The 21323-nt window shown below is 51.7% G+C and overlaps 1 protein-coding gene across 1 annotated transcript; it reads right to left on the reverse strand.

The window, feature by feature from the left end:
- Positions 1-503: 503 nt before the first annotated feature.
- Positions 504-18339, reverse strand: cbx7b (chromobox homolog 7b). The gene is made up of 6 exons (XM_080217541.1): positions 18229-18339; positions 10528-10571; positions 7204-7269; positions 4553-4619; positions 2760-3102; positions 504-1336 (listed from the first exon to the last, which is right to left on the reverse strand). Exons 1-6 carry the CDS (start codon positions 18295-18297, stop codon positions 1167-1169), a joined length of 759 nt encoding a protein of 252 aa, XP_080073667.1. The 5' UTR covers positions 18298-18339; the 3' UTR covers positions 504-1166.
- Between the last annotated feature and the right edge of the window lie 2984 nt (positions 18340-21323).

The following is a 21323-nucleotide window of genomic DNA, read 5'->3' on the forward strand; positions in this document are numbered from 1 at the left end:
TAAACCCAGTGACCCCCCCATAAACCCAGTGACCTCCCCCATAAACCCAGTGACCTCCCCCATAAACCCCAGCGACCTCCCCCATAAACCCCAGCGACCCCCCCATAAACCCCAGTGACCTCCCCATAAACCCCAGTGACCCCCCCATAAACCCCAGTGACCCCCCCATAAACCCCAGTGACCCCCCCCATAAACCCCAGTGACCCCCCCATAAACCCAGTGACCTCCCCATAAACCCCAGCGACCCCCCCATAAACCCCAGTGACCTCCCCCATAAACCTGTGACCTCCCCCATAAACCCCAGTGACCCCCCCATAAACCCCAGTGACCCCCCCATAAACCCCAGTGACCCCCCCATAAACCCAGTGACCTCCCCCATAAACCCCAGCGACCCCCCCATAAACCCCAGTGACCTCCCCCATAAACCCCAGCGACCCCCCCATAAACCTGTGACCCCCCCCATAAACCCCAGTGACCCCCCATAAACCCCAGCGATTCCCGCATAAACCCAGACGGAACCAACAAGCGAACCGTTGACCAGCCTGGAATGGGAAGGAGAGTCCGCACCCAGGTGACTCCCTCCCCCCCAGTTCCCTCTTCAGGCTCCCTTCCTGGGGATTTGGAGGGGGAACAGCGGAGTACAGAAGGGGGAATCGGGGGAGGGGGGGGAAATATGAAACCACCGCCACTCCCCACCCTGAGGGGAAAAACAACCGGCTTTCTAGAAAGATAACAGAGTTGGTTAGAAAATTGAACGGGAAGCCGAGATCCACCTTGGGAACGATACAAGGACAATCAGCTCGGTCTAAAGGTTACAGAATCCATCGAAGGTTGGAGTGCCAGCCGCAGGTTACTGACCTACACTTTGTGCAAATATAAAACGTGCCTCGTTTTCCGGCGCAAGCAGCCATCTCGTCGCACTCTGGCCACCGCCTGCCAACCGCGGGAACGCAGCCATCCAATGAGGTTTGAGGGACGTTTCCGGTGACGGGAACACTTATCGCTAAGCTATCCTAATGGGAAATCCTGGAGGAGCTAACCGTTCCTATGGCGACACACACAATCACTGGGGTTATAAATAAGGAACCGTGGTTTTCCCTTTTGAGGAAAACGAACAAAAACTCTTCGGTGGACGGACGGGAATCTCCACTCGCCGCTTTCCCGGATTAACAACTCAAACTGCGATCCCTGAAAAACCCCTCGGCTGCCAAGGCTTCCCGGAAAGTCACCGTCAGCGAGTTTGCTGTCACGTCAGTCACTGTGACACTGCCGAGGGGGACGGCGGGATGCCAGCCAACCGGGATCGAGCCGGCTGTCCCGACTGGAGAGGTCGCGCCTGCGGACAAGACGGAAAAGACAGGCGGAGTTTGAAATTCCTTCCATCCGACCCTCTCCCACAATCCACATCCCAGTTAGCGCCGAGTCTCCAGCAACCCCCCATAAAACCCAAAGACCCCCCCCCAATAAACCTCAGCGACCCTCTCCTTCCCCCCATAAACCCCAGTGACCCCGCTCCATCCTCCATAAACCCCGGCGACCCCTTCCCTCCCCCATAAACCCCAGCGAACCCCTCCATAAGCCCCAGCGACCCCCCTCCCCCATAAACCCCAGTGATCGCCCCCCTCTTCCCTCCCCCATAAACCCCAGCGAACCCCTCCATAAACCCCGGCGACCCCCCTCCCCCATAAACCCCAGTGATCGCCCTCCCCCTTCCCTCCCCCATAAACCCCAGCGAATCCCCTCCATCCTCCATAAACCCCGGCAACCCCCCATAAACCCAGCGACCCCCCCACCCATAAACCCCAGTGATCCCCCCTCCCTCCCCCATAAACCCCAGGGAACCCCCTCTCTTGCCCAAGGCAATTTTCACAGTAACTCCATTGCAGTATTAATGTAGACCTACTCGTGATACTAGTAAGTAAACTTTAAAAGGAGAGGGCTGGGGTGGGACGGGGGCTGGGGCAGGCACGGGAGAGGGGTGGGGGGTGGGGCAACAGGGGGAGGGTAAGGGAAGCAGTGGGGGTAAGGGGGCGGGCGTGAGAGAGAGAGAGCGCAAGAAGTGGGGGGGTGCGGGTGTGAGAGAGAGAATGGAGGAGGGAGAGAGAAGGATGGAGAAGAGGGAGTTGAGGAGAGGGCGAGACGGCGGGGGGGGGGGGGGGGGGGGGGGGGGGGGGGGGGGGCGGTGCGCGGGTGGTGTGGGGAGATTGCGGAGCACCAGTTTAACAAAAGGCAGCGATACTGAGGATGGGATAGAGAGCGGGACATATCCAGCAGGGGTCAGGAGGTGTGGGGCTCGGGGCAGTTACTCGTTCCAATCGGTTATGGTGAGGTGTCCGGGAGGAGTGAGCCAGGATAGGTCGGTGAGGATGGGAGTGAGGGCAAAGCAGGGGGGGGACACCCATGAGGAGGAATGGGGAGGGGAAAGAGTGCGGGATTGTTCTGACCAGGGGTGTCACTTCCAAAGGGGGTGGGAGAGGGGGAGCAGGGCTCGGAACACAAGAGGGGGTTTCCTGAGGGTTAATGATCATTAATATGGGACTGAGGAGGAGGCCATTCGGCCCTTCGAGCCTGCTCAGCAATTCAATAATCGTGGCTAATCCGTCTGCAGCCACAATGCCATGTTCCTGTCCTCACTGACTGGCATCTCAGCCTCACCACAAAGCCAACAGGAAGAGAAAGCCTGCATTTATATAGCATCCAACAAGAGACTAGCAGCGAGCGGTGATGCACGTATTGGAGATCACCTGTCCCTCACTCACCCTCCGTCGCATCCGGAAAGCTCTCACTTTGCAACTCCTCGTCCTCAGACTCGGAATCTGGGAATTTCCCGCCCAGATCCCGTCCGGTGTCCTCTTCCGAACACTCGCTGGCCCCGTGAACCTCAGCAATGCTGGGAGCTCGGGCAGAGCCGGGCTTGGTGGCCAGCTTAAAAAACTTGTGCTTCCGGCTGAGGGAAAACTGGATCCTTTTCCCATTCTCCCCGCCATCCCGCGGAGCGAGCCCGGACACCGAGGTCCCGTCAAACCGCCTGGACAGAGACAGCCGCAACTTTCCCTTCTCCTTCAGCTTGTCCGCGCTCCGGAGGTCCATCCCATAAATCCGCTGGTAAGAAGAAAACATAATGCAAATCAAACTAAATCTTTCAGCCCTTCAAAGACCTTTCTTTTCTTGTTATTCACCCCAATACTTATCGCTCATTCCTTCATCGTTCCATAAGAACATAAGAAATAGGGGTGAAGCCAGGATCTAAACCCACCAGAAAGAAAAACTTGCATTGATATAGCACCTTTCACAACCTCAGACCAACCCAAAGCACTCACAGCCAATGAAATGTAGCTCCCATTCCAATTCAGCAGACGCGACAGGAAACTTGTGCGCAGCAAGATCCCACCAATATCAATGTGATAATGACCAGATGATCTGATTATCTTTGGTAGTCTGATACAACTGAACACAGGATCAAGAGGAGGCCCCTATAATTCCCAGTCTTCTCTTTACCCTCCTTGTTAAATAGTGGGATGACATTAGCTACCCTCCAATCTGTAGGAACTGTTCCAGAGTCTATAGAAGCTTGGAAGATGACCACTAGTGCATCCAATATTTCTAGGACTATTTCCTTAAGTACTAAATGAAGAATATCAGGCCCTGGGGATTTATCCACCTTCAATCTGATCAGTTTCTCTAACACCATTTCTCTATTCATAATGATCTCTGTCAGTTCCTCCCTCTCACTAAACCTTGTGCCACAACATTTCTGGTGTATTATTTGTGTTTTCCTTTGTGAGGACAGAATGAAAGTATGTATTTAGTTGATTTGCCATTTCTTTATTTCCCATTATAAATTCTTCCATTTCTGACTGTAAGGGACCTACACTTGCCTTCACCAATCTTTTTCTCCTCACACACCTAAAGGTTTCTATATTGCCCACAATCTTACTCCCATACTCTAGTTTCCAATTCTTAAATCAATTCCTTGGTTCCCCTTTGCTGAATTCTAAACTGCTCCCAATCTCCAGGGCTGTTGTTTTTGCTGTATGCTCCTTGCTTGGATCCAATGCCATCTCGAATTTCCCTTGTAAGCCATGATTTGGCCACCATCCCAGGGCCAGACAGGAACAAACAACTGTTGGAATTCACCCTTGCGCTCCCTGAATGTTTGCCATTGCCTATCCACTATCATTTCCCAATCCATCATAGCCAACTCGCACCTCGTACAATCATAGTTTCCTTTATTAAGATTCAGGACCCTAGTCTCAGAATCATTTGGAGCTTCTCGACAATGTGACAGCGCCATGGTCTCTTCCAACGATCCCAGCTGTTTGTTGGTGCAGGCCCCATGAGCCGAATGGCCTCCTTCTGCACTGTGGGGATTCTATGGGACCTTCTCCCCGGTCTGGCCCATGGGCCTCTATGCAAAGTGGGCGTTGCCAATGAGTAAAGAGTTGGGAGAGGGGCAGGGTGGCTATTTGGTTATTGGCCCATGGGGGGAGATAAATGGGACGATTGTTAATTTCCTGGTTAACCCTCTCACCGTCAGGACATCAAACCTTACCTGCAGTAGGTATCTTTTTGGTTTGGGGCCTCGCTTCCTGTATCCTAGTGCACGGTCTCGCTGCTCCCTGGGTAGGGGAAAAAAAACGTGAAAAGAGGGTCAAATTCAACAGAGGAAACAAGAAAAATATCATTGCTAACTATAGTAACGGGCCTACAGGTTCACAGGGAATCTGAGGCCTGTAACCACAGTAATGGGCCTACAGGCTCGCAGGGAATCTGAGGCCTGTAACCATAGTAACAGGCCTACAGGCTCACAGGGAATCTGAGGCCTGTAACCATAGTAACAGGCTACAAGGTTCACAGGGAATCTGAGGCCTGTAACCATCGTATTGGGCCTACAGACTCTCAGGGGATCTGAGGCCTGTAACCATAGCAATGGGCTTACAGGCTCACAGGGAATCTGAGGCCTGTAACCATAGTAACTGGCTACAGGCTCACAGGGAATCTGAGGCCTGTAACCATAATATTGGGCCTACAGGCTCACAGAGAATCTGAGGCCTGTAACCATAGTAATGGGCCTACAGGCTCACAAGGAATCTGAGGCCTGTAACCGTAATATTGGGCCTACAGGCTCACAGGGAATCTGAGGTCTGTAACCACAGTAACGGCCTACAGGCTCAGAGGGAATCTGAGGCCTGTGGTTTCAACCCCAAGCCTGTTGTGAGGAAGCAAACTGAAGAGTCAAGCAATTAATTCCTGAATCTAACAAATTATTTGAGAGTTTCAGCGTGCCTTTTATTGGAAAAAGGAAATTGTTCTCAGGATGTGCTCTGACAGGGTGAAGATTTCTAGTTCCTATGTTCTGAGTTGCCCTGAGGAGCTAAGTGGCCAACATAATTCCCATGCCTCCCAGGCAATGAAGATCTTGTTGCTTGATTTTATCTTTGGATTTTTGGTACTGAGGATGGCAAGAACAGCATCAATGCTGCGTGGGACTGGAATCACTTATAGTCCAGAACAGGTAAGGCTGACAGCTTAGAATCATAGAGGTTTACAGCATGGAAACAGGCCCTTCAGCCCAACTTGTCCATGCCGCCCTTATTTTTTTAAAACACCTAGCTAATCCCAATTGCCCGCAATTGGCCCATATCCCTCTATACCATCGTATCTATATAACTATCTAAATGTTTTTTAAAAGATAAAATTGTACCCTACTATTACCTCTGGCAGCTTGTTCCAGACACTCATCACCCTCTGTGTGAAAAAATTGCCTCTCTGGACACTTTTGTATCTCTTCCCTCTCACCTTAAACCTATGCCCTCTGATTTTAGACTCCCCTACCTTTGGGAAAAGATATTGGCTATCTACTTCTCTACGCCTCTCATTATTTTATAGACCTCCATAAGGTCACCACTCAGTCTCCTACACTCCAGAGAAAAAAGTGCCAGTCTATCCAGCCTCTCCATATAACTCAAGCCATCAAGTCACAGTAGCATCCTTGTAAATCTTTTCTGCACTCTTTCTAGTTTAATAATATCCTTCCTATAATAGGGTGACCAGAATTGCACACAGTATTCCAAGTGTGGCCTTACCAATGTCTTGTACAACTTCAACAAGACGACCCAACTCCTGTATTCAATGTTCTGACCGATGAATCCAAGCATGCCGAATGCCTTCTTCACCACTCTGTCCACCTGTGACTCCACTTTCAAGGAGCTATGAACCTGTACCCCTAGATCTCTTTGTTCTGTAACTTCCCCCAATGCCCTACCATTAACTGAGTTAACTTCTCTCCCCGAACAGATATTGATGAACCAGTTGGTTTTTGGGACGATCTGAAAGTTTCTCGGGCACTGTTCCAGATCCCAGCATTTTATTTCCCGATTTTTAAAACTGAATTAGGATTCCCAGACTATCCACAGTGGGGATTTGAACTCACACTCCTGGAGTGACTGGTTCAGTATTAGGCCTCTGCTCCGATATCACCTACAGCCCCATTGACCAGTGAGAGTTGGGAGCAGAGTCAGCTGGACAGCAGGCTGTGATCAGAGGCAGCTTCGGGAAGTTAACACAAACCCAGCTGCTTTCCTGAGTTACTCGAGTCAGTGTTGGCCAGATTTTAAAAATTCCAGTTCAACAATTTGGTGTGGTTGTATTAGGATTCGAGGTGACCAAATTTAATTGTAATAAAGTATCCCCCAACATACACCCACACACACACACCCACACATCCCCCAACACACACACCCACACACATCCCCCAACACACACAGATATACACACACACACATACACACATGCACAGATTATACGTACATTCGTACACACATGCACACACACACAGATAGACACACACATGCAGATATGTGCATGCACACATGCATGCGCACACATAGATACACACATGCACATACTCAGACACATGTATATGCACGCACAGACACACACGTACATATATGCACACACACACATGCAGAGATACACACGCACAGATACGCACTCATACATGCATACACAGAGGCATATGGACATTCACATATACTCACATATAGAGATATCCACACACACACGCATGGATGCACATCCACACACACACACACCGCCCCCCACACAGATACACACATACACACACCCAGACAGATACACATACAGCTCCAGCAGTCAATGGGTTAAACAACAAGGTTAAAGTGCAGCCCTGGTGCTTCTTACTTTTCCTCATAAGCCATGACGAGTCGTGGATCCAGGATATGATCCTCGGGTTCCCACGTACTGTATCTGGAACAGAAACAAAGGCAGGGCTCAGACTGTCAGCCCTAACAACCCACTGGCAGCTTAAACACAGCAACTTCACATTTCCCCAGCATCTAATTCCGGACATTCAGAAACACTTTACAGCCAATCAGCTGCTTCCTGCAGAGTGGTTGTACCGAGAGATAGAATCCCTACACTGCAGGAGGCCATTCGGCCCATCGAGTCTGCATCGACCACAACCCCACCCAGGCCCTATCCCCATAACCCTAGCTAGTCCCTCTGACACTATGGGGCAATTTAGCACGGCCAGTCCACCTAACCCACACGTCTTCGGAATGTGGGAGGAAACCGGAGGAAACCCACGCAGACACGGGGAGAACGTGCAAACTCTGCACAGTCACCCAAACCAGGAATTGAACCCGGGTCCCTGGCGCTGTGCTAACCACTGTGCCATTGTAACAAGGAAAAACAGCAGGTAGAGAGTGCACAACAAGATCCCATAAACAGCAATGTGATGTTGAAGGATAAGTAAGGGCCCTAGGACAGATGGGGTGGGGAGAGATTGACGAAGGTGGTCTCCATCCCTGCTTCTCAAGGTACATTTGGATCTTTATAGCCACTCAAGAGAGATGTGTTTGGGGTTCGCTGCTCCTCTGGAGTCTCCAGGCTGGGTAACTGAATGTGCAGTCGACAGTTCTCACTGTGACTGACAACCTGACTTGGGAGCTCAGGCTCACACCGAACATTCCTGTCCCCCCCACCACGGGAATCCTAGTGGGAGGGACAGGGACCATGCAAAGGTCCACTGATCTGGGGTGGGATTTTAGGAGTGAGGGCAGCCGGAAAATCCCACCCTGAGAGTCTGGAGGTCAGCGAAGGAATGCACAGATATCAACAACTGTTCCAGAGGAGGTTTAATTGTAGCAGAGTGCAGACACTGAGAGAGAGAGAGAGAGAGAGAGACACTGACAGGCCGTTTTCTAACTAACCCTCCACAACTGACCCAAAATCTAAAATATCATCGCTTGTGCAGACTGTATTCCAGATTGTCCAAACCATCTCCAAATGAGAGAGAATCAAACTGGTCAGTTTCACAGTGAGGGGGGAGTGTTATAGTAAAAACTCAGATACTCAAATGTGTTCAGGGAATCAAAGCTCGCTCACTCGTTCACTCGCCCCATCGTTCCCCCTGTCCCCCACGACCACTACCTCTGGACTGCATGAATACTGCAGAGTGTAAACTGAGAAAAAAACATCACGTGACAAGCTCCAACCAGCAGCACAGCAGTTCCTGCACATCTACACACACACAACAGAAACAGAACGGGCGCTCACACACACAACACACACACACACAGAAGAGACACTCACACACACTCACACAGAACAGACACACACACACACTTGCACAGAATAGAGACACACAGACACACACACTCGCATAGAACAGAGACACACACACTCACACAGAACAGACACACACACACACACACACACTTGCACAGAACAGAGACACACACACACACAGAAACAGAACAGAGACACACACACACACAGAAACAGAACAGAGACACACACACACAGAAACAGAAGAGACACTTACACACACAACACAGACACACACACACTGACAACAAAGACACATATACACACACACAGACAACAGAGACACACACAAACAGACACACACACACAAAACAGAGACGCACACACATACACACACATACAACAGAGACACACACACAACACACATACATGGAACAGAGAGACACATAAACACACACACAGAACAGAGACAGGCGCACACACACATAACGGAGAAACGCAAGACGGAGGCGCATGCACGCAGGATGGAGACACGTACACAGTGTGTAGAGACATATTCTCACAAAACACACAGAAAAAAAGAAATGAAGAAATACACCCAGACGAGAACAGCAAGTGTGAGCTCACACACAATTAAGTGGCTGCCAGATTCTCTAAATTTACAACAGTGACTGCGCTTCAGGGTGTAAACTAACCAGCTGCACTGGGCTTTGCGATGTCCTGAGGATGTGTGAGGTGCTATAAAAATCCAACTACTTTCTTTCATTCTCCTAACTCACTGAATCACCCACTGCCTTCAACCACTTCACACTCATCACCCTCCCTGCCCTACTGGCAGCCGTCATAACACTGGGGTGACACGGCTTTGAGCACCCGCTCCGTCTCGCACTCACTCCACGTTCACACCGCGCTCTCTCCGTCTCCATGCCTGCTCCACCTCAGCACCAAGCAGTCACCTCCAATGTGCTCAAGTGTCAATCCTTGTTCCATTCAGCCCTTCCTAATACAGATGTTTGATATTCAACTACAGAATGAGACCATCGCTGGCTAGGCCAGCATTTACTGCCCAAACCTAATTGCCCCTTGAGAAGGAGGTGGGGAGGTGCCTTCCTGAACCGCTGCAGTCCATGTGGTGTAGGTACACCCACAGTGCTGTTAGGGAGGGAGTTCTAGGATTGTAACCCAGTGACAGTGAAGGAACGGCCGATATATTTCCAAGTCAGGACGGTGAGTGCCTTGGAGGGGAACTTGCAGGTGGTGGTGTTCCCCATGTATCTGCTGCCCTTGTCCTTCGAGATGGAAGTGGATTTGGAAGGTGCTGCCGAAGGTGTTCTAAAGTAAATATAAACTGTTGGAAATCATCGGCCCTCACCAAGCTACAAGGACACTCGTGTGGGACTGTACATCATGCAGTGCAGCTTTAATCAGACAGCAAGTTTATTAATCTTCAGCCTTATTACTGCTTGTCTGAGCAACAATCACATTTAGAGTGAGGATGGGGTGAGACAGTGGGTCAGCACCGCTGTCTCACAGCGCCAGGGACCCAGGTTCGATTCCCGGCTTGGGTCCCTGTCTGCGTGGAGTCTGCACGTTCTCCTCGTGTCTGTGTGGGTTTCCTCCAGGTGCTCTGGTTTCCTCCCACAGTCCAAAAGACGTGCTGGTTAGGGTGCATTGGCCATGCTAAATTCTCCCTCAGTGTGCCCGAACAGGCACTGGAGTGTGGCGATTAGGGGATTTTCACAGTAACTTCATTGCAGTGTTAATGTAAGCCGTATTATCAATAAGCGAATAAAATAAGCTGAATCTAGACTTGCAAAAGGCATCATGCGAAATTAAATGGAAAGCCCAATAGGAATAAGGTTATGGGAAGGCGGAGGAGACAGAGACACAGACAGAGAGACAGGGAGGGGTGAGTGGGTGGGAATGATGGAACTGATGATGAGACTGGTTACTTACTTGGGGGGCCATCCTTTCCACTTCACAAGGTATTCCACTCGACCCTTCAAAACAAAGACGGAACAGGTTGTCGTAAGACCAGAAGATGTAGGAGCAGGAGTAGGCCATTCAGCCCGTCGAATCTGCTGAGCCATTCTGTGAGATGCTGACTGATCTGACAGATTTTGGTCATAGAACCTAGTACAGTTCCCACGCGGATGCCAGACCGTGACAGTGTCAGTCACAGTGTACACGTGACACTGCATACTGTACACTCACAGTGTACATGCGACACATGCAACGTACACTCACAGTGTACACGTGCACCCTGCACCCTTATTCCCAACACGGGTCTGGTCAATGATGAGAGGCCAATTCCTGTGCTGTACCAGTCCTGGGAGTGTTTGATGGGGGACAGTGTAGAGGGAGCTTTACTCTGTATCTAACCCTGTGCTGTACCTGTCCTGGGAGTGTTTGATGAGGACAGTGTAGAGGGAGATTTACTCTGTATCTAACCCCGTGCTGTACCTGTCCTGGGAGTGTTTGATGAGGACAGTGTAGAGGGAGCTTTACTCTGTATCTAACCCCGTGCTGTACCTGTCCTGGGAGTGTTTGATGAGGACAGTGTAGAGGGAGCTTTACTCTGTATCTAACCCCGTGCTGTACCTGTCCTGGGAGTGTTTGATGGGGACAGTGTAGAGGGAGCTTTACTCTGTATCTAACCCCGTGCTGTACCTGTCCTGGGAGTGTTTGATGGGGACAGTGTAGAGGGAGCTTTACTCTGTATCTAACCCCGTGCTGTACCTGTCCTGGGAGTGTTTGATGAGGACAGTGTAGAGGGAGCTTTACTCTGTATCTAACCCCGTGCTGTACCTGTCCTGGGAGTGTTTGATGGGGACAGTGTAGAGGGAGCTTTACTCTGTATCTAACCCTGTGCTGTACCTGTCCTGGGAGTGTTTGATGGGGGGACGGTGTAGAGGGAGCTTTACTCTGTATCTAACCCCGTGCTGTACCTGTCCTGGGAGTGTTTGATGGGGGACAGTGTAGAGGGAGCTTTACTCTGTATCTAACCCCATGCTGTCCCTGTCCTGGGAGTGTTTGATGGGGACAGTGTAGAGGGAGCTTTACTCTGTATCTAACCCTGTGCTGTCCCTGTCCTGGGAGTGTTTGATGGGGACAGTGTAGAGGGAGCTTTACTCTGTATCTAACCCCGTACTGTACCTGTCCTGGGAGTGTTTGATGGGGACAGTGTAGAGGGAGCTTTACTCTGTATCTAACCCCGTACTGTACCTGTCCTGGGAGTGTTTGATGGGGACAGTGTAGAGGGAGCTTTACTCTGTATCTAACCCCGTGAGTGTTTGATGGGACAAGTAATCTCTGTAATATATAGTTCATTTGGACAGTTACTCCAGTCTGAAGTGCCACCCAGACTGGCCAGGACACACATTTAGCATCTGAATCAATTGAGGACATTGTGGGAATTTTCACATCCTGCCCACCATGGGGGGCGGAGTAGGGCAGGGGGCGGTGGGTGGATTTCCAGCCACATTCCCCAAAATCCGGGAATTCCCACCCATCAGGTCCGAAGCAGTATTTTTTATTCATTCCTGGGACATGGGCGTCTCTGGCTGGGCCAACGCTTATTGCCCATCTCTAGCTGCCCTTGGAGGGCAGTTGAGAGTCAACCACATTGCTGTGGCTCTGAAGTCACATGTAGGCAAGACCGGGGTAAGGACGGCAGATTTCCTTCCCTAAAGGAACCAGATGGGTTTTTTCAACAGTCGACAATGGTTTCATGGTCATCAGTAGATTCTTAATTCCAGATATTTTTTAATTTAATACAAATTCCACCATCTGCCACGGTGGGATTCGAACCCGGATCCCCAGAACATTAGCTGAGTTTCTGGATTAATAGTCCAGCAATAATACCACTAGGACATTGCCTCTCCCGTACAACAGTTGGTGAAGGGAAGTTAGTCCTTGCTCTTTAATCCTGTCAATCCAGTCCACACAGTCTTGTGTGTGCATTGCTGATCCCACCCATCTTTTGGCTTTGTCTTGGTTAAATTTGTAAATAAAATCTTGAGGTTTGGAAAGGAAGTTGCTTTTGATTTGGATAAGTTTGAAATCAGAACAGGCACACTGCCACTTGGGCTAGCAGCAAGTGAATGGGAGAATGTCCTCAGCCCTCGCAGACTTTCCTTGCAGAGCTGGAGGTGCCAATCAGCTGGGGAGAACGTACTGGGTCCTAGCCGGGGTCCAGCACAGAACCCCGTTCCCAGCGAACCAACCTCAGCCCCGGAATGGGGAGCGAGTGCCTGTGAATCCCCTGAGAATGCAGCCTGTAACACTGACTGTCTGTGTTAGTTACAACGGTGTCACACAGCAGACCCCAAGTTTAAACAATCTAACCCTGATCCAGACAGGAAAACTCAGAAATACTGTCCTAGGAACATTCTTGTTATTTACGAAACAGGAACTGTTACAAATTTGTGAAATACAACATCCAGTTTGTACTCAGTTTGATCACACAAACAGAAACGTCATCACCACACACACTGTTTCTCTGAGATTTTTACTACAGGATAAATACTGGCACAGCATGCTGGGAAAAGTCCCCATCTATTTCAAAACAACATGATTCTTCACAGCAAATACAGCCTCAGTTAGATCACACGTGAAAGACAGCACCTCTGGCAGCGCGGCGCTCCCTCAGCGCTGACCCTCTGACAGCGCGGCACTCCCTCAGCACTGCGCTCCCTCAGCGCTGACCCTCTGGCAGCGCGGCACTCCCTCAGCACTGCGCTCCCTCAGTGCTGACCCTCTGGCAGCGCGGCGCTCCTTCAGTGCTGACCCTCTGGCAGCGCGGCACTCCCTCAGCACTGCGCTCCCTCAGTGCTGACCCTCTGGCAGTGCGGCGCTCCCTCAGTGCTGACCCTCTGGCAGCGCGGCACTCCCTCAGCACTGCGCTCCCTCAGTGCTGACCCTCTGGCAGCGCAGCGCTCCTTCAGTGCTGACCCTCTGGCAGCACGGCACTCCCTCAGCACTGCGCTCCCTCAGTGCTGACCCTCTGGCAGCGCGGCGCTCCTTCAGTGCTGACCCTCTGGTAGCGCGGCACTCCCTCAGCACTGCGCTCCCTCAGTGCTGACCCTCTGGCAGTGCGGCGCTCCCTCAGTGCTGACCCTCTGGCAGCGCGGCACTCCCTCAGCACTGCGCTCCCTCAGTGCTGACCCTCTGGCAGCGCGGTGCTCCCTCAGTGCTGACCCTCTGGCAGCGCGGCACTGCCTCAGCACTGCGCTCCCTCAGTGCTGACCCTCTGGCAGCGTGGCACTCCCTCATGAACCCAGGACCTTTCGAGCCCAGCTGACACTTCAGCTGTAACCATACGTGCGATGACAGCACACTAACAGTCTAGATTGATACACCGAGAACAACCATGTGGGTGGGTGTCGCCAGCAGACAACCCCCCCCAAGGGGCAGAGAAATAAACATACGGCCTTGCTCATCAATATCCTGTGAAAGGGGAACTCCCTCCTGTTTCAAACCAACAACCACAACAGAAGGGAGGCAAACACATAGTTTGAGGGAGACAGCATCGTCACTCACATGATGAAGGAGCAGCTCTCTGAAAGCTAGTGGCTTGTGCTGCCAAATAAACCTGTTGGACATTAACCTGGTGTCGTGAGACTTCTTTCTGTGTTTACCCCAGTCCAACGGCGGCATCTCCACATCATTACCAAAAACAACAGCTGAGAGACCTGGCAAAGGGTCTGCTCACCGAACACTGCTCACACTTGCCCCAGACCCACACCCGCTCCAGACCCACGCTCACCCCAGATTCACGCCCATCCCAAACCCACATTTGCCCCAGACCCAATCACCAATCTGTACATTGCACTCTGAGATTGTCCACCTGTAATCTCAGCTTTCCACCCTTGCTGCCCACTGCCCACCAATACTGCACATTCTGGTCACTGGCCAATACAGGTACAGCACGGGGTTAGATACAGAATAAAGCTCCCTCTACACTGTCCCCCATCAAACACTCCCAGGACAGGTACAGCATGGGGTTAGATACAGAGTAAAGCTCCCTCTACACTGTCCCCCATCAAACACTCCCAGGACAGGTACAGCATGGGGTTAGATACAGAGTAAAGCTCTCTCCATTGAGCTGTCAAGTATTTGGTTTGACACTCTGTGTACAGGACTGTGAAGTCGGGTGCAATGCACTGCTGCTTATTTTGTTGTCGGCAGGTAAATAACTTGTCAGGTGATGCAGTGAAGGTGATAACCACTGGGACTGTGTCAGGGAAAATGAAACAAACACCTCGGCCAGGGGAGGAGGGAGGTTCAGAGTGGGATAATATCAGGAAGGATTACCGACTTCCTCCCTGTGTGAGAGCCATGGAGTCATAGAGTTTTACAGCACAGGAGGCCCTTCAGCCCATCGTGTCAGTGCTGGCCATCAAGCACCTATCAATACAAATCCCATTTTCCAGCACTTGGTCTGTAGCTGTGTACACGATGTGGTTTCAAGTGTGAGGAAACCAGTTGAACCCCATTCAGAACACAATCCCACTCTGAGCTAGCTGCTCCCCACACACTCCCAAACTCCAGGATGGTGAGTGACCCTGGCTACGTGTCACTGTGACTGGGGGCTGGCATTGTGATCCCAGGCTGGCTATTTGACTATTGGGGCTGCACAGGAAGAACGACTAGGTGATTCACTAATAGGAGAACCTTGAGGCCTGGTCTGAGCTCTTTATATTTTAATTAACCATCATTCCAACATCTCCCCAAATCTTACAGTGCATGGTGCCATATCCCCCCTTCAAATCCTTTGACAGTGCGGCACTCCCTCAGCACTGACCCTCTGACAGTGCGGCACTCCCTCAGCACTGACCCTCTGACAGTGCGGCACTCCCTCAGCACTGACCCTCTGACAGTGCGGCACTCCCTCAGCACTGACCCTCTGACAGTGCGGCACTCCCTCAGCACTGACCCTCTGACAGTGCGGCACTCCCTCAGCACTGACCCTCTGACAGTGCGGCACTCCCTCAGCACTGACCCTCTGACAGTGCGGCACTCCCTCAGCACTGACCCTCTGACAGTGCGGCACTCCCTCAGCACTGACCCTCTGACAGCGCGGCACTCCCTCAGCACTGACCCTCTGACAGTGCGGCACTCCCTCAGCACTGACCCTCTGACAGCGCGGCACTCCCTCAGCACTGACCCTCTGACAGTGCGGCACTCCCTCAGTACTGACCCTCTGACAGTGCGGCACTCCCTCAGTACTGACCCTCTGACAGTGCGGCACTCCCTCAGTACTGACCCTCTGACAGTGCGGCACTCCCTCAGTACTGACCCTCTGACAGTGCGGCACTCCCTCAGCACTGACCCTCTGACAGTGCGGCACTCCCTCAGCACTGACCCTCTGACAGTGCGGCACTCCCTCAGCACTGACCCTCTGACAGTGCGGCACTCCCTCAGTACTGACCCTCTGACAGCGCGGCACTCCCTCAGTACTGACCCTCTGACAGTTAAAACAAATCTGAACACAGGACATTCAACCTAGGCAAGAAGCACAAATCCATATCCAGCAACATGTGTACACAACATGCTGGAAAATCTCAGCAGATCTGATAGCATCTGTGGAGAGAGAACAGAGCCAGTGGTTTGAGTCTGAGTAGCACCTTGGAGCAGGAATCACTGCCTCTTTTTGATACACCCCAAACTTGGGCTTCTCTGCCTGCCTAACACTTCTCTTTAAACTGAGATGTACAGCAATAATTAAAGACAGGGGAACGAGAGTATAGTTCAGAGCAGGTTCAGATAGAAACCTGGGCTGCAGACCATCCTACTGATGCAGGCTGAAGTGAATAATTATCCTGAAGATTCTGGATAACTGGGATAAACAATCCCGCAGTTTGCTAATAGTGTGTAATCATGATCTCATCCTGCCCTGTGTTTGCATTGCTCTCTCTCTCTCTCTCTCTCTCTGTGTACCCCACATGTGCTGCCGTTATTAACTATCCAACAATTGACCAGTCCCTGATTAGAGTTGGGATCCAGCGCTGCTTCCTGTTCGCTGGATATTGCCTTGCTCCCTCCCATAGGTGCCTTTTAACAAGAGACAATTAATTGACTCATCAATCTTCTCACAATTGATTTAATTTCCAGTACTCCCCCCTCCCAAAACAAACAAATTCACAGGCAAAGTTCCAATCCCAAACTCAGTAAGAAGTCTCACAACACCAGGTTAAAGTCCAACAGGTTTATTTGGTAGCAAAAGCCACTAGCTTTCAGAGAGCTGCCCCTTCGTCAGTTAAGTTAACCTGGTGTTGTGAAACTTCTTACTGTGTTTACCCCAGTCCAATGCCAGCATCTCCCCATCAATCCCAAACTCCCAACACTGTGATCGGAACATCCCACTCCCCCCCCCAACCCTTTACAGTAACTGTCCAATCCCAAACTCCCAACACTGTGATCATAACCCCTCCATTCAGCCCCACTCCATCCTTCATACGGAGAATTACTATGACCATTTCCACTGTAACCCTCTCTCCCTCCTTCCTTCCTTCCCTGCTCTCTCACTCTCTCTCACTCCCTCCATTCCTCTGTAGCTGGCTGTGAGCTGGTTTGAGGGGGTTTTTGCACTGTCTATCCCTCTATCTTTGTGAATAACAGTTACCTGGTTTAATAAGTGGAGAGTGTGACTCCAGCAGATTTCCCTTTTGCCTGCTCACATCTGGAGGTGCTGACACATCTGGCAGCTACTGGTCACTTTCTGGTGCAGATGTGTGTGTGTGTGTGTGTGTGTGTGCGGGGGGGGGGAGCTGAGGGTTTTCTCACTAGTTGCTGGGCTCTACTGGGCTGAGCTGGACTCTGGGGCTGCCTCTGCTGGACTGGGTTGAGCTGCCGGGCTCTGGGGCTGGTTCTGCCTCTACTGGGCTGTGCTGGCCATTGCTATCTACCTGTTGGCTGGGCTGTGCTGGACTCTGGGGCTGCCTCTGCTGGACTGGACTGGGTTGAGCTGCTGGGCTCTGGGGCTGGAGCTGCCTCTGCTGGGCTGGGCTGTGCTGGGTTCTGGGCTGGGCTGGGTTCTGGGCTGTGCTGTTCTGGGCTGTGCTGGGTTCTGGGCTGTGCTGGGTTCTGGGCTGTGCTGGGCTGGGCTGTGCTGGGTTCTGGGCTGGGCTGTGCTGGGTTCTGGGCTGTGTTGGGTTCTGGACTGTGCTGGGCTGAGCTGGGCTGTGCTGGGTTCTGGGCTGTGCTGGGTTCTGGGCTGGGCTGTGCTGGGTTCTGGGCTGTGCTGGGCTGGGCTGTGCTGGGTGCTGGGTTCTGGGCTGTGCTGGGCTGGGCTGTGCTGGGTGCTGGGTTCTGGGCTGTGCTGGGCTGGGCTGTGCTGGGTGCTGGGTTCTGGGCTGGGTTGTGCTGTGCTGGGTTCTGGGCTGTGCTGGGTGCTGGGTTCTGGGCTGTGCTGGGTTCTGGGCTGTGCTGGGTGCTGGGTTCCGTGCTGGGCTGTGCTGGCCGTGCCTATCTACCTGTTGGCTGGGCTGTGCTGGGACCTATTGGGCTCTGGATCTGCCTCTGCTGGGCTGGGCTCTGGGTTGAGCTGGATTCTGGGGCTGGAGCTGCCTCTGCTGGGCTGGGGCTGAGGGCTGTCTGTCTGCAGTCTGTCTGTGTGTCTGTCTGCAGTCTGTCTGTGTGTCTGTCTGCACTCACCTTGCGGATGCGTTTCTTACTGATGTTCTCCACCGCGAACACTTGCTCCCCGATCGCTGACAGCTCCATACAGACAGCAGCCTCCCCGCTTCCTTCCTGCGCAACATTTTCACCCGCGCGTCCCCGACACCCTCTCTCCCTCTCCCACCGGGCACGCGCACCCGCTCCCGGGCACGCGCACCAGCCAAAGTTGCCCCAAGTCTCTCTCTGTGTATCAATCTGTAAACTTCACCCTTCCCCCGACCCCCAGCCCCATCCCCCATCCTCCAGCGCAGCCCCCCCTTCCCCATTCTCAACCCCAGCCCAGCCCCCACCACCCAGCCCCCATCCCCAGACCCCAACCCCTAACCCCATCCCCAGACCCCAACCCCTAACCCCATCCCCAGACCCCAACCCCTAACCCCATCCCCAGCCCCTAACCCCATCCCCAGCCCAGCCCCCCCTTCCCCATTCTCAACCCCAGCCCAGCCCCCACCACCCAGCCCCCATCCCCAGACCCCAACCCCTAACCCCATCCCCAGCCCAGCCCCCCCTTCCCCATTCTCAACCCCAGCCCAGCCCCCACCACCCAGCCCCCATCCCCAGACCCCAACCTCTAACCCCATCCCCAGCCCCTAACCCCATCCCCAGACCCCAGCCCCCAGCCCCATCCTGCAGCCCAGCTCCCCCCTTCCCCATTCTCAACCCCAGCCTCCATCCCCCAGTTCCCACCACCCAGCCCCCATCCCCCATCCCCAGCCCTAGCCCCAACCTCCAGCCCCATTCCCAGTCCCCGCCCCATTTCCCAGCTCCATCCTCCAGCCCCCATCCCCATCACCTTTCCTCCAGCCCCCATCCCCATGCAGATACCCCACAATAAAACACTGCAGTTGCTGGAAATATGAAATAAAAACAGAAAATGCTGGGAAGTTTAGGAGGTCTGGCAGAATCTTTTGTTTTTATTCATTTGTGGTACATGAGCGTCAGTGGCTGGCTGGCATTTATTACCCATCTCAAGATGCCCTTGAGAAGGTGGTGGTGACAACTAAGCGTCTCGCTCAGCCATTTCAGAGTCAACCACATTGCTGTGGCTCTGGAGTCACATATAGGCCAGACTGGGTAAGGACGGCAGATTTCCTCCCCTAAAGGGAACCGGATGGGTTTTTCCGACAATGGTTTCATGGTCATTAGTAGATTCTTAATTCCAGATATTTTTTATTGAATTCAAATTCCACCATCTGCTGTGGCAGGATTCGAACCCGCGTCCCCAGAACATTAGCTGAGTTTCTGGATTAATAGTCCAGCAATAATACCACTAGGCCGTCACCTCCCCTTTGTGGAGAGAGAAAAACAAGAACTAATGTTTTGAGTCCATGTGATTCTGCATTTACTTCCTTCACCAGATTAATCCTTGTGATGGCAGGATTGTCTTGTGAGGAAATTAGGTTGATATGTCCTAGAGTTCCAAAGAATAAGAGGCATTCTCATTGAGGCTTACAAAGTTCTTACAGGGTGGATTCAGATGTTAGCCCTGGTGCTGAGTCTGGTAAGAAGTCTCACGACACCAGATTAAAGTCCAACAGGTCTATTTGGTAACAAAAGCTACTGGCTTTCGGAGCGCTGCTCCTTCGTCAGGTAAGTTCTGTTCCCAAACAGTGAACTGTGTTACCAAATAAACCTGTTAGACTTTAACCTGGTGTTGTGAGACTTCTTATTGTGTTATCCCAGTCCAATGCCGGCATCTCCACATGCTGAGTCTAGAACCAGGAGGCACTGTATAAGGGGCAGGTTATTTAACACTGAGATGAGAAGGAATTTCTTCACTCAGTGTGTGTTGAATCTTTGGAATTCTCTACCCCTGAGAAAAGCCCAATCACTGAGCCTATTGAAGATAGAAATCTACAGATTTCTGGAGACTAATGACATCAAAGTTAAAAAGTTTATTTATTTATTCGTCACAAGTAGGCTTACATTAACACTGCAGTGAAAATCCCCGAGTCGCCACACTCCGGCACCTGTGCAGGTGCACTGAGGGAGAATTTAGCACAGCCAATGCACTTAACCTGCGCATCTTTGGAGTGTGGGAGGAAACCGGAGCACCCGGAGGAAACCCACACAGGCACGGGGAGAACGTGCAAACTCCACACAGACAGTGACCCAAGCCATGAATCGAACCCGGGTCCCTGGCACTGTGAGGCAGCAGCGCTAACCACTGTGTTGGGAAAAATGAATAGATTTAGGAAAGGTCACCCTTACTTAGGGTAAGAGCACATTTGCTGGAGAAATGTTTATACACCAGGGAACCTTACACACCGGAAGGAGCTGAATCAACCCAACTCCCCAGCAAACCCTTGGTTGTTCACTGTTGGAAGGGCAGCTGAAGTACAGCCTCTGGGAATCTCAGAATCCCTACAGTGCCCAAGGAGGTCATTCAGCCCATCAAGTTTGCACCGACCACAATCCCACCCAGGCGTTATCCTCAAAACTCCACACATTTACCCTAACTAATCCCCCTGACACTAAGGGGCAATTTAGCATGGCCAATCAACCTAAATCAAGCTTCAGGTGAAAGGCTTAATCTAAACCGATATGGAAACAAGTCTGGCATTGAAACAATGTTCTGTGTATGTAACTAACTGTATAAGTATAGTGGAAATTTGTGACTTGGCAGAGTGCTGTATTCAAGGACGGTTTCACAGGCCTCTCTAAGATAATGGAGCAGACTTAATGGGCCGAATGGCCTACATCTGCTCCTATGGTGAGCCTGTGGAATTCACTATCACAGGAAGTAGTTCATGCCAAAACACTGAATGTATTCAAGAGGCGGCTGGATACAGCACTTGGGGGTGAATGGGATCAAAGGTTATGGGGAGAAAGCAGGATTAGGCTATTGAGTTGGATGATCAGCCATGATCGTGATGAATCGTGGAGTAGGCTCGAAGGGCCGAATGGCCTCCTCCTGCTTCTATCTTCTATGTTTCTAACAGTTCTTTTTCAATTGTGTTGGCATCAGACTTACATTTGTATTCAACCAGCATTGTGAAAATTGGATATACATCATAGAACCTTACAGTGCAGAAAGAGGCCCTTCGGCCCATCAAGTCTGCACCAAACAC

Source organism: Carcharhinus amblyrhynchos, chromosome 35 (assembly GCF_965287045.1).
Source record: "Carcharhinus amblyrhynchos chromosome 35, sCarAmb.v2.hapA, whole genome shotgun sequence".
NCBI classification, from domain to species: Eukaryota; Metazoa; Chordata; class Chondrichthyes; order Carcharhiniformes; family Carcharhinidae; genus Carcharhinus; species Carcharhinus amblyrhynchos.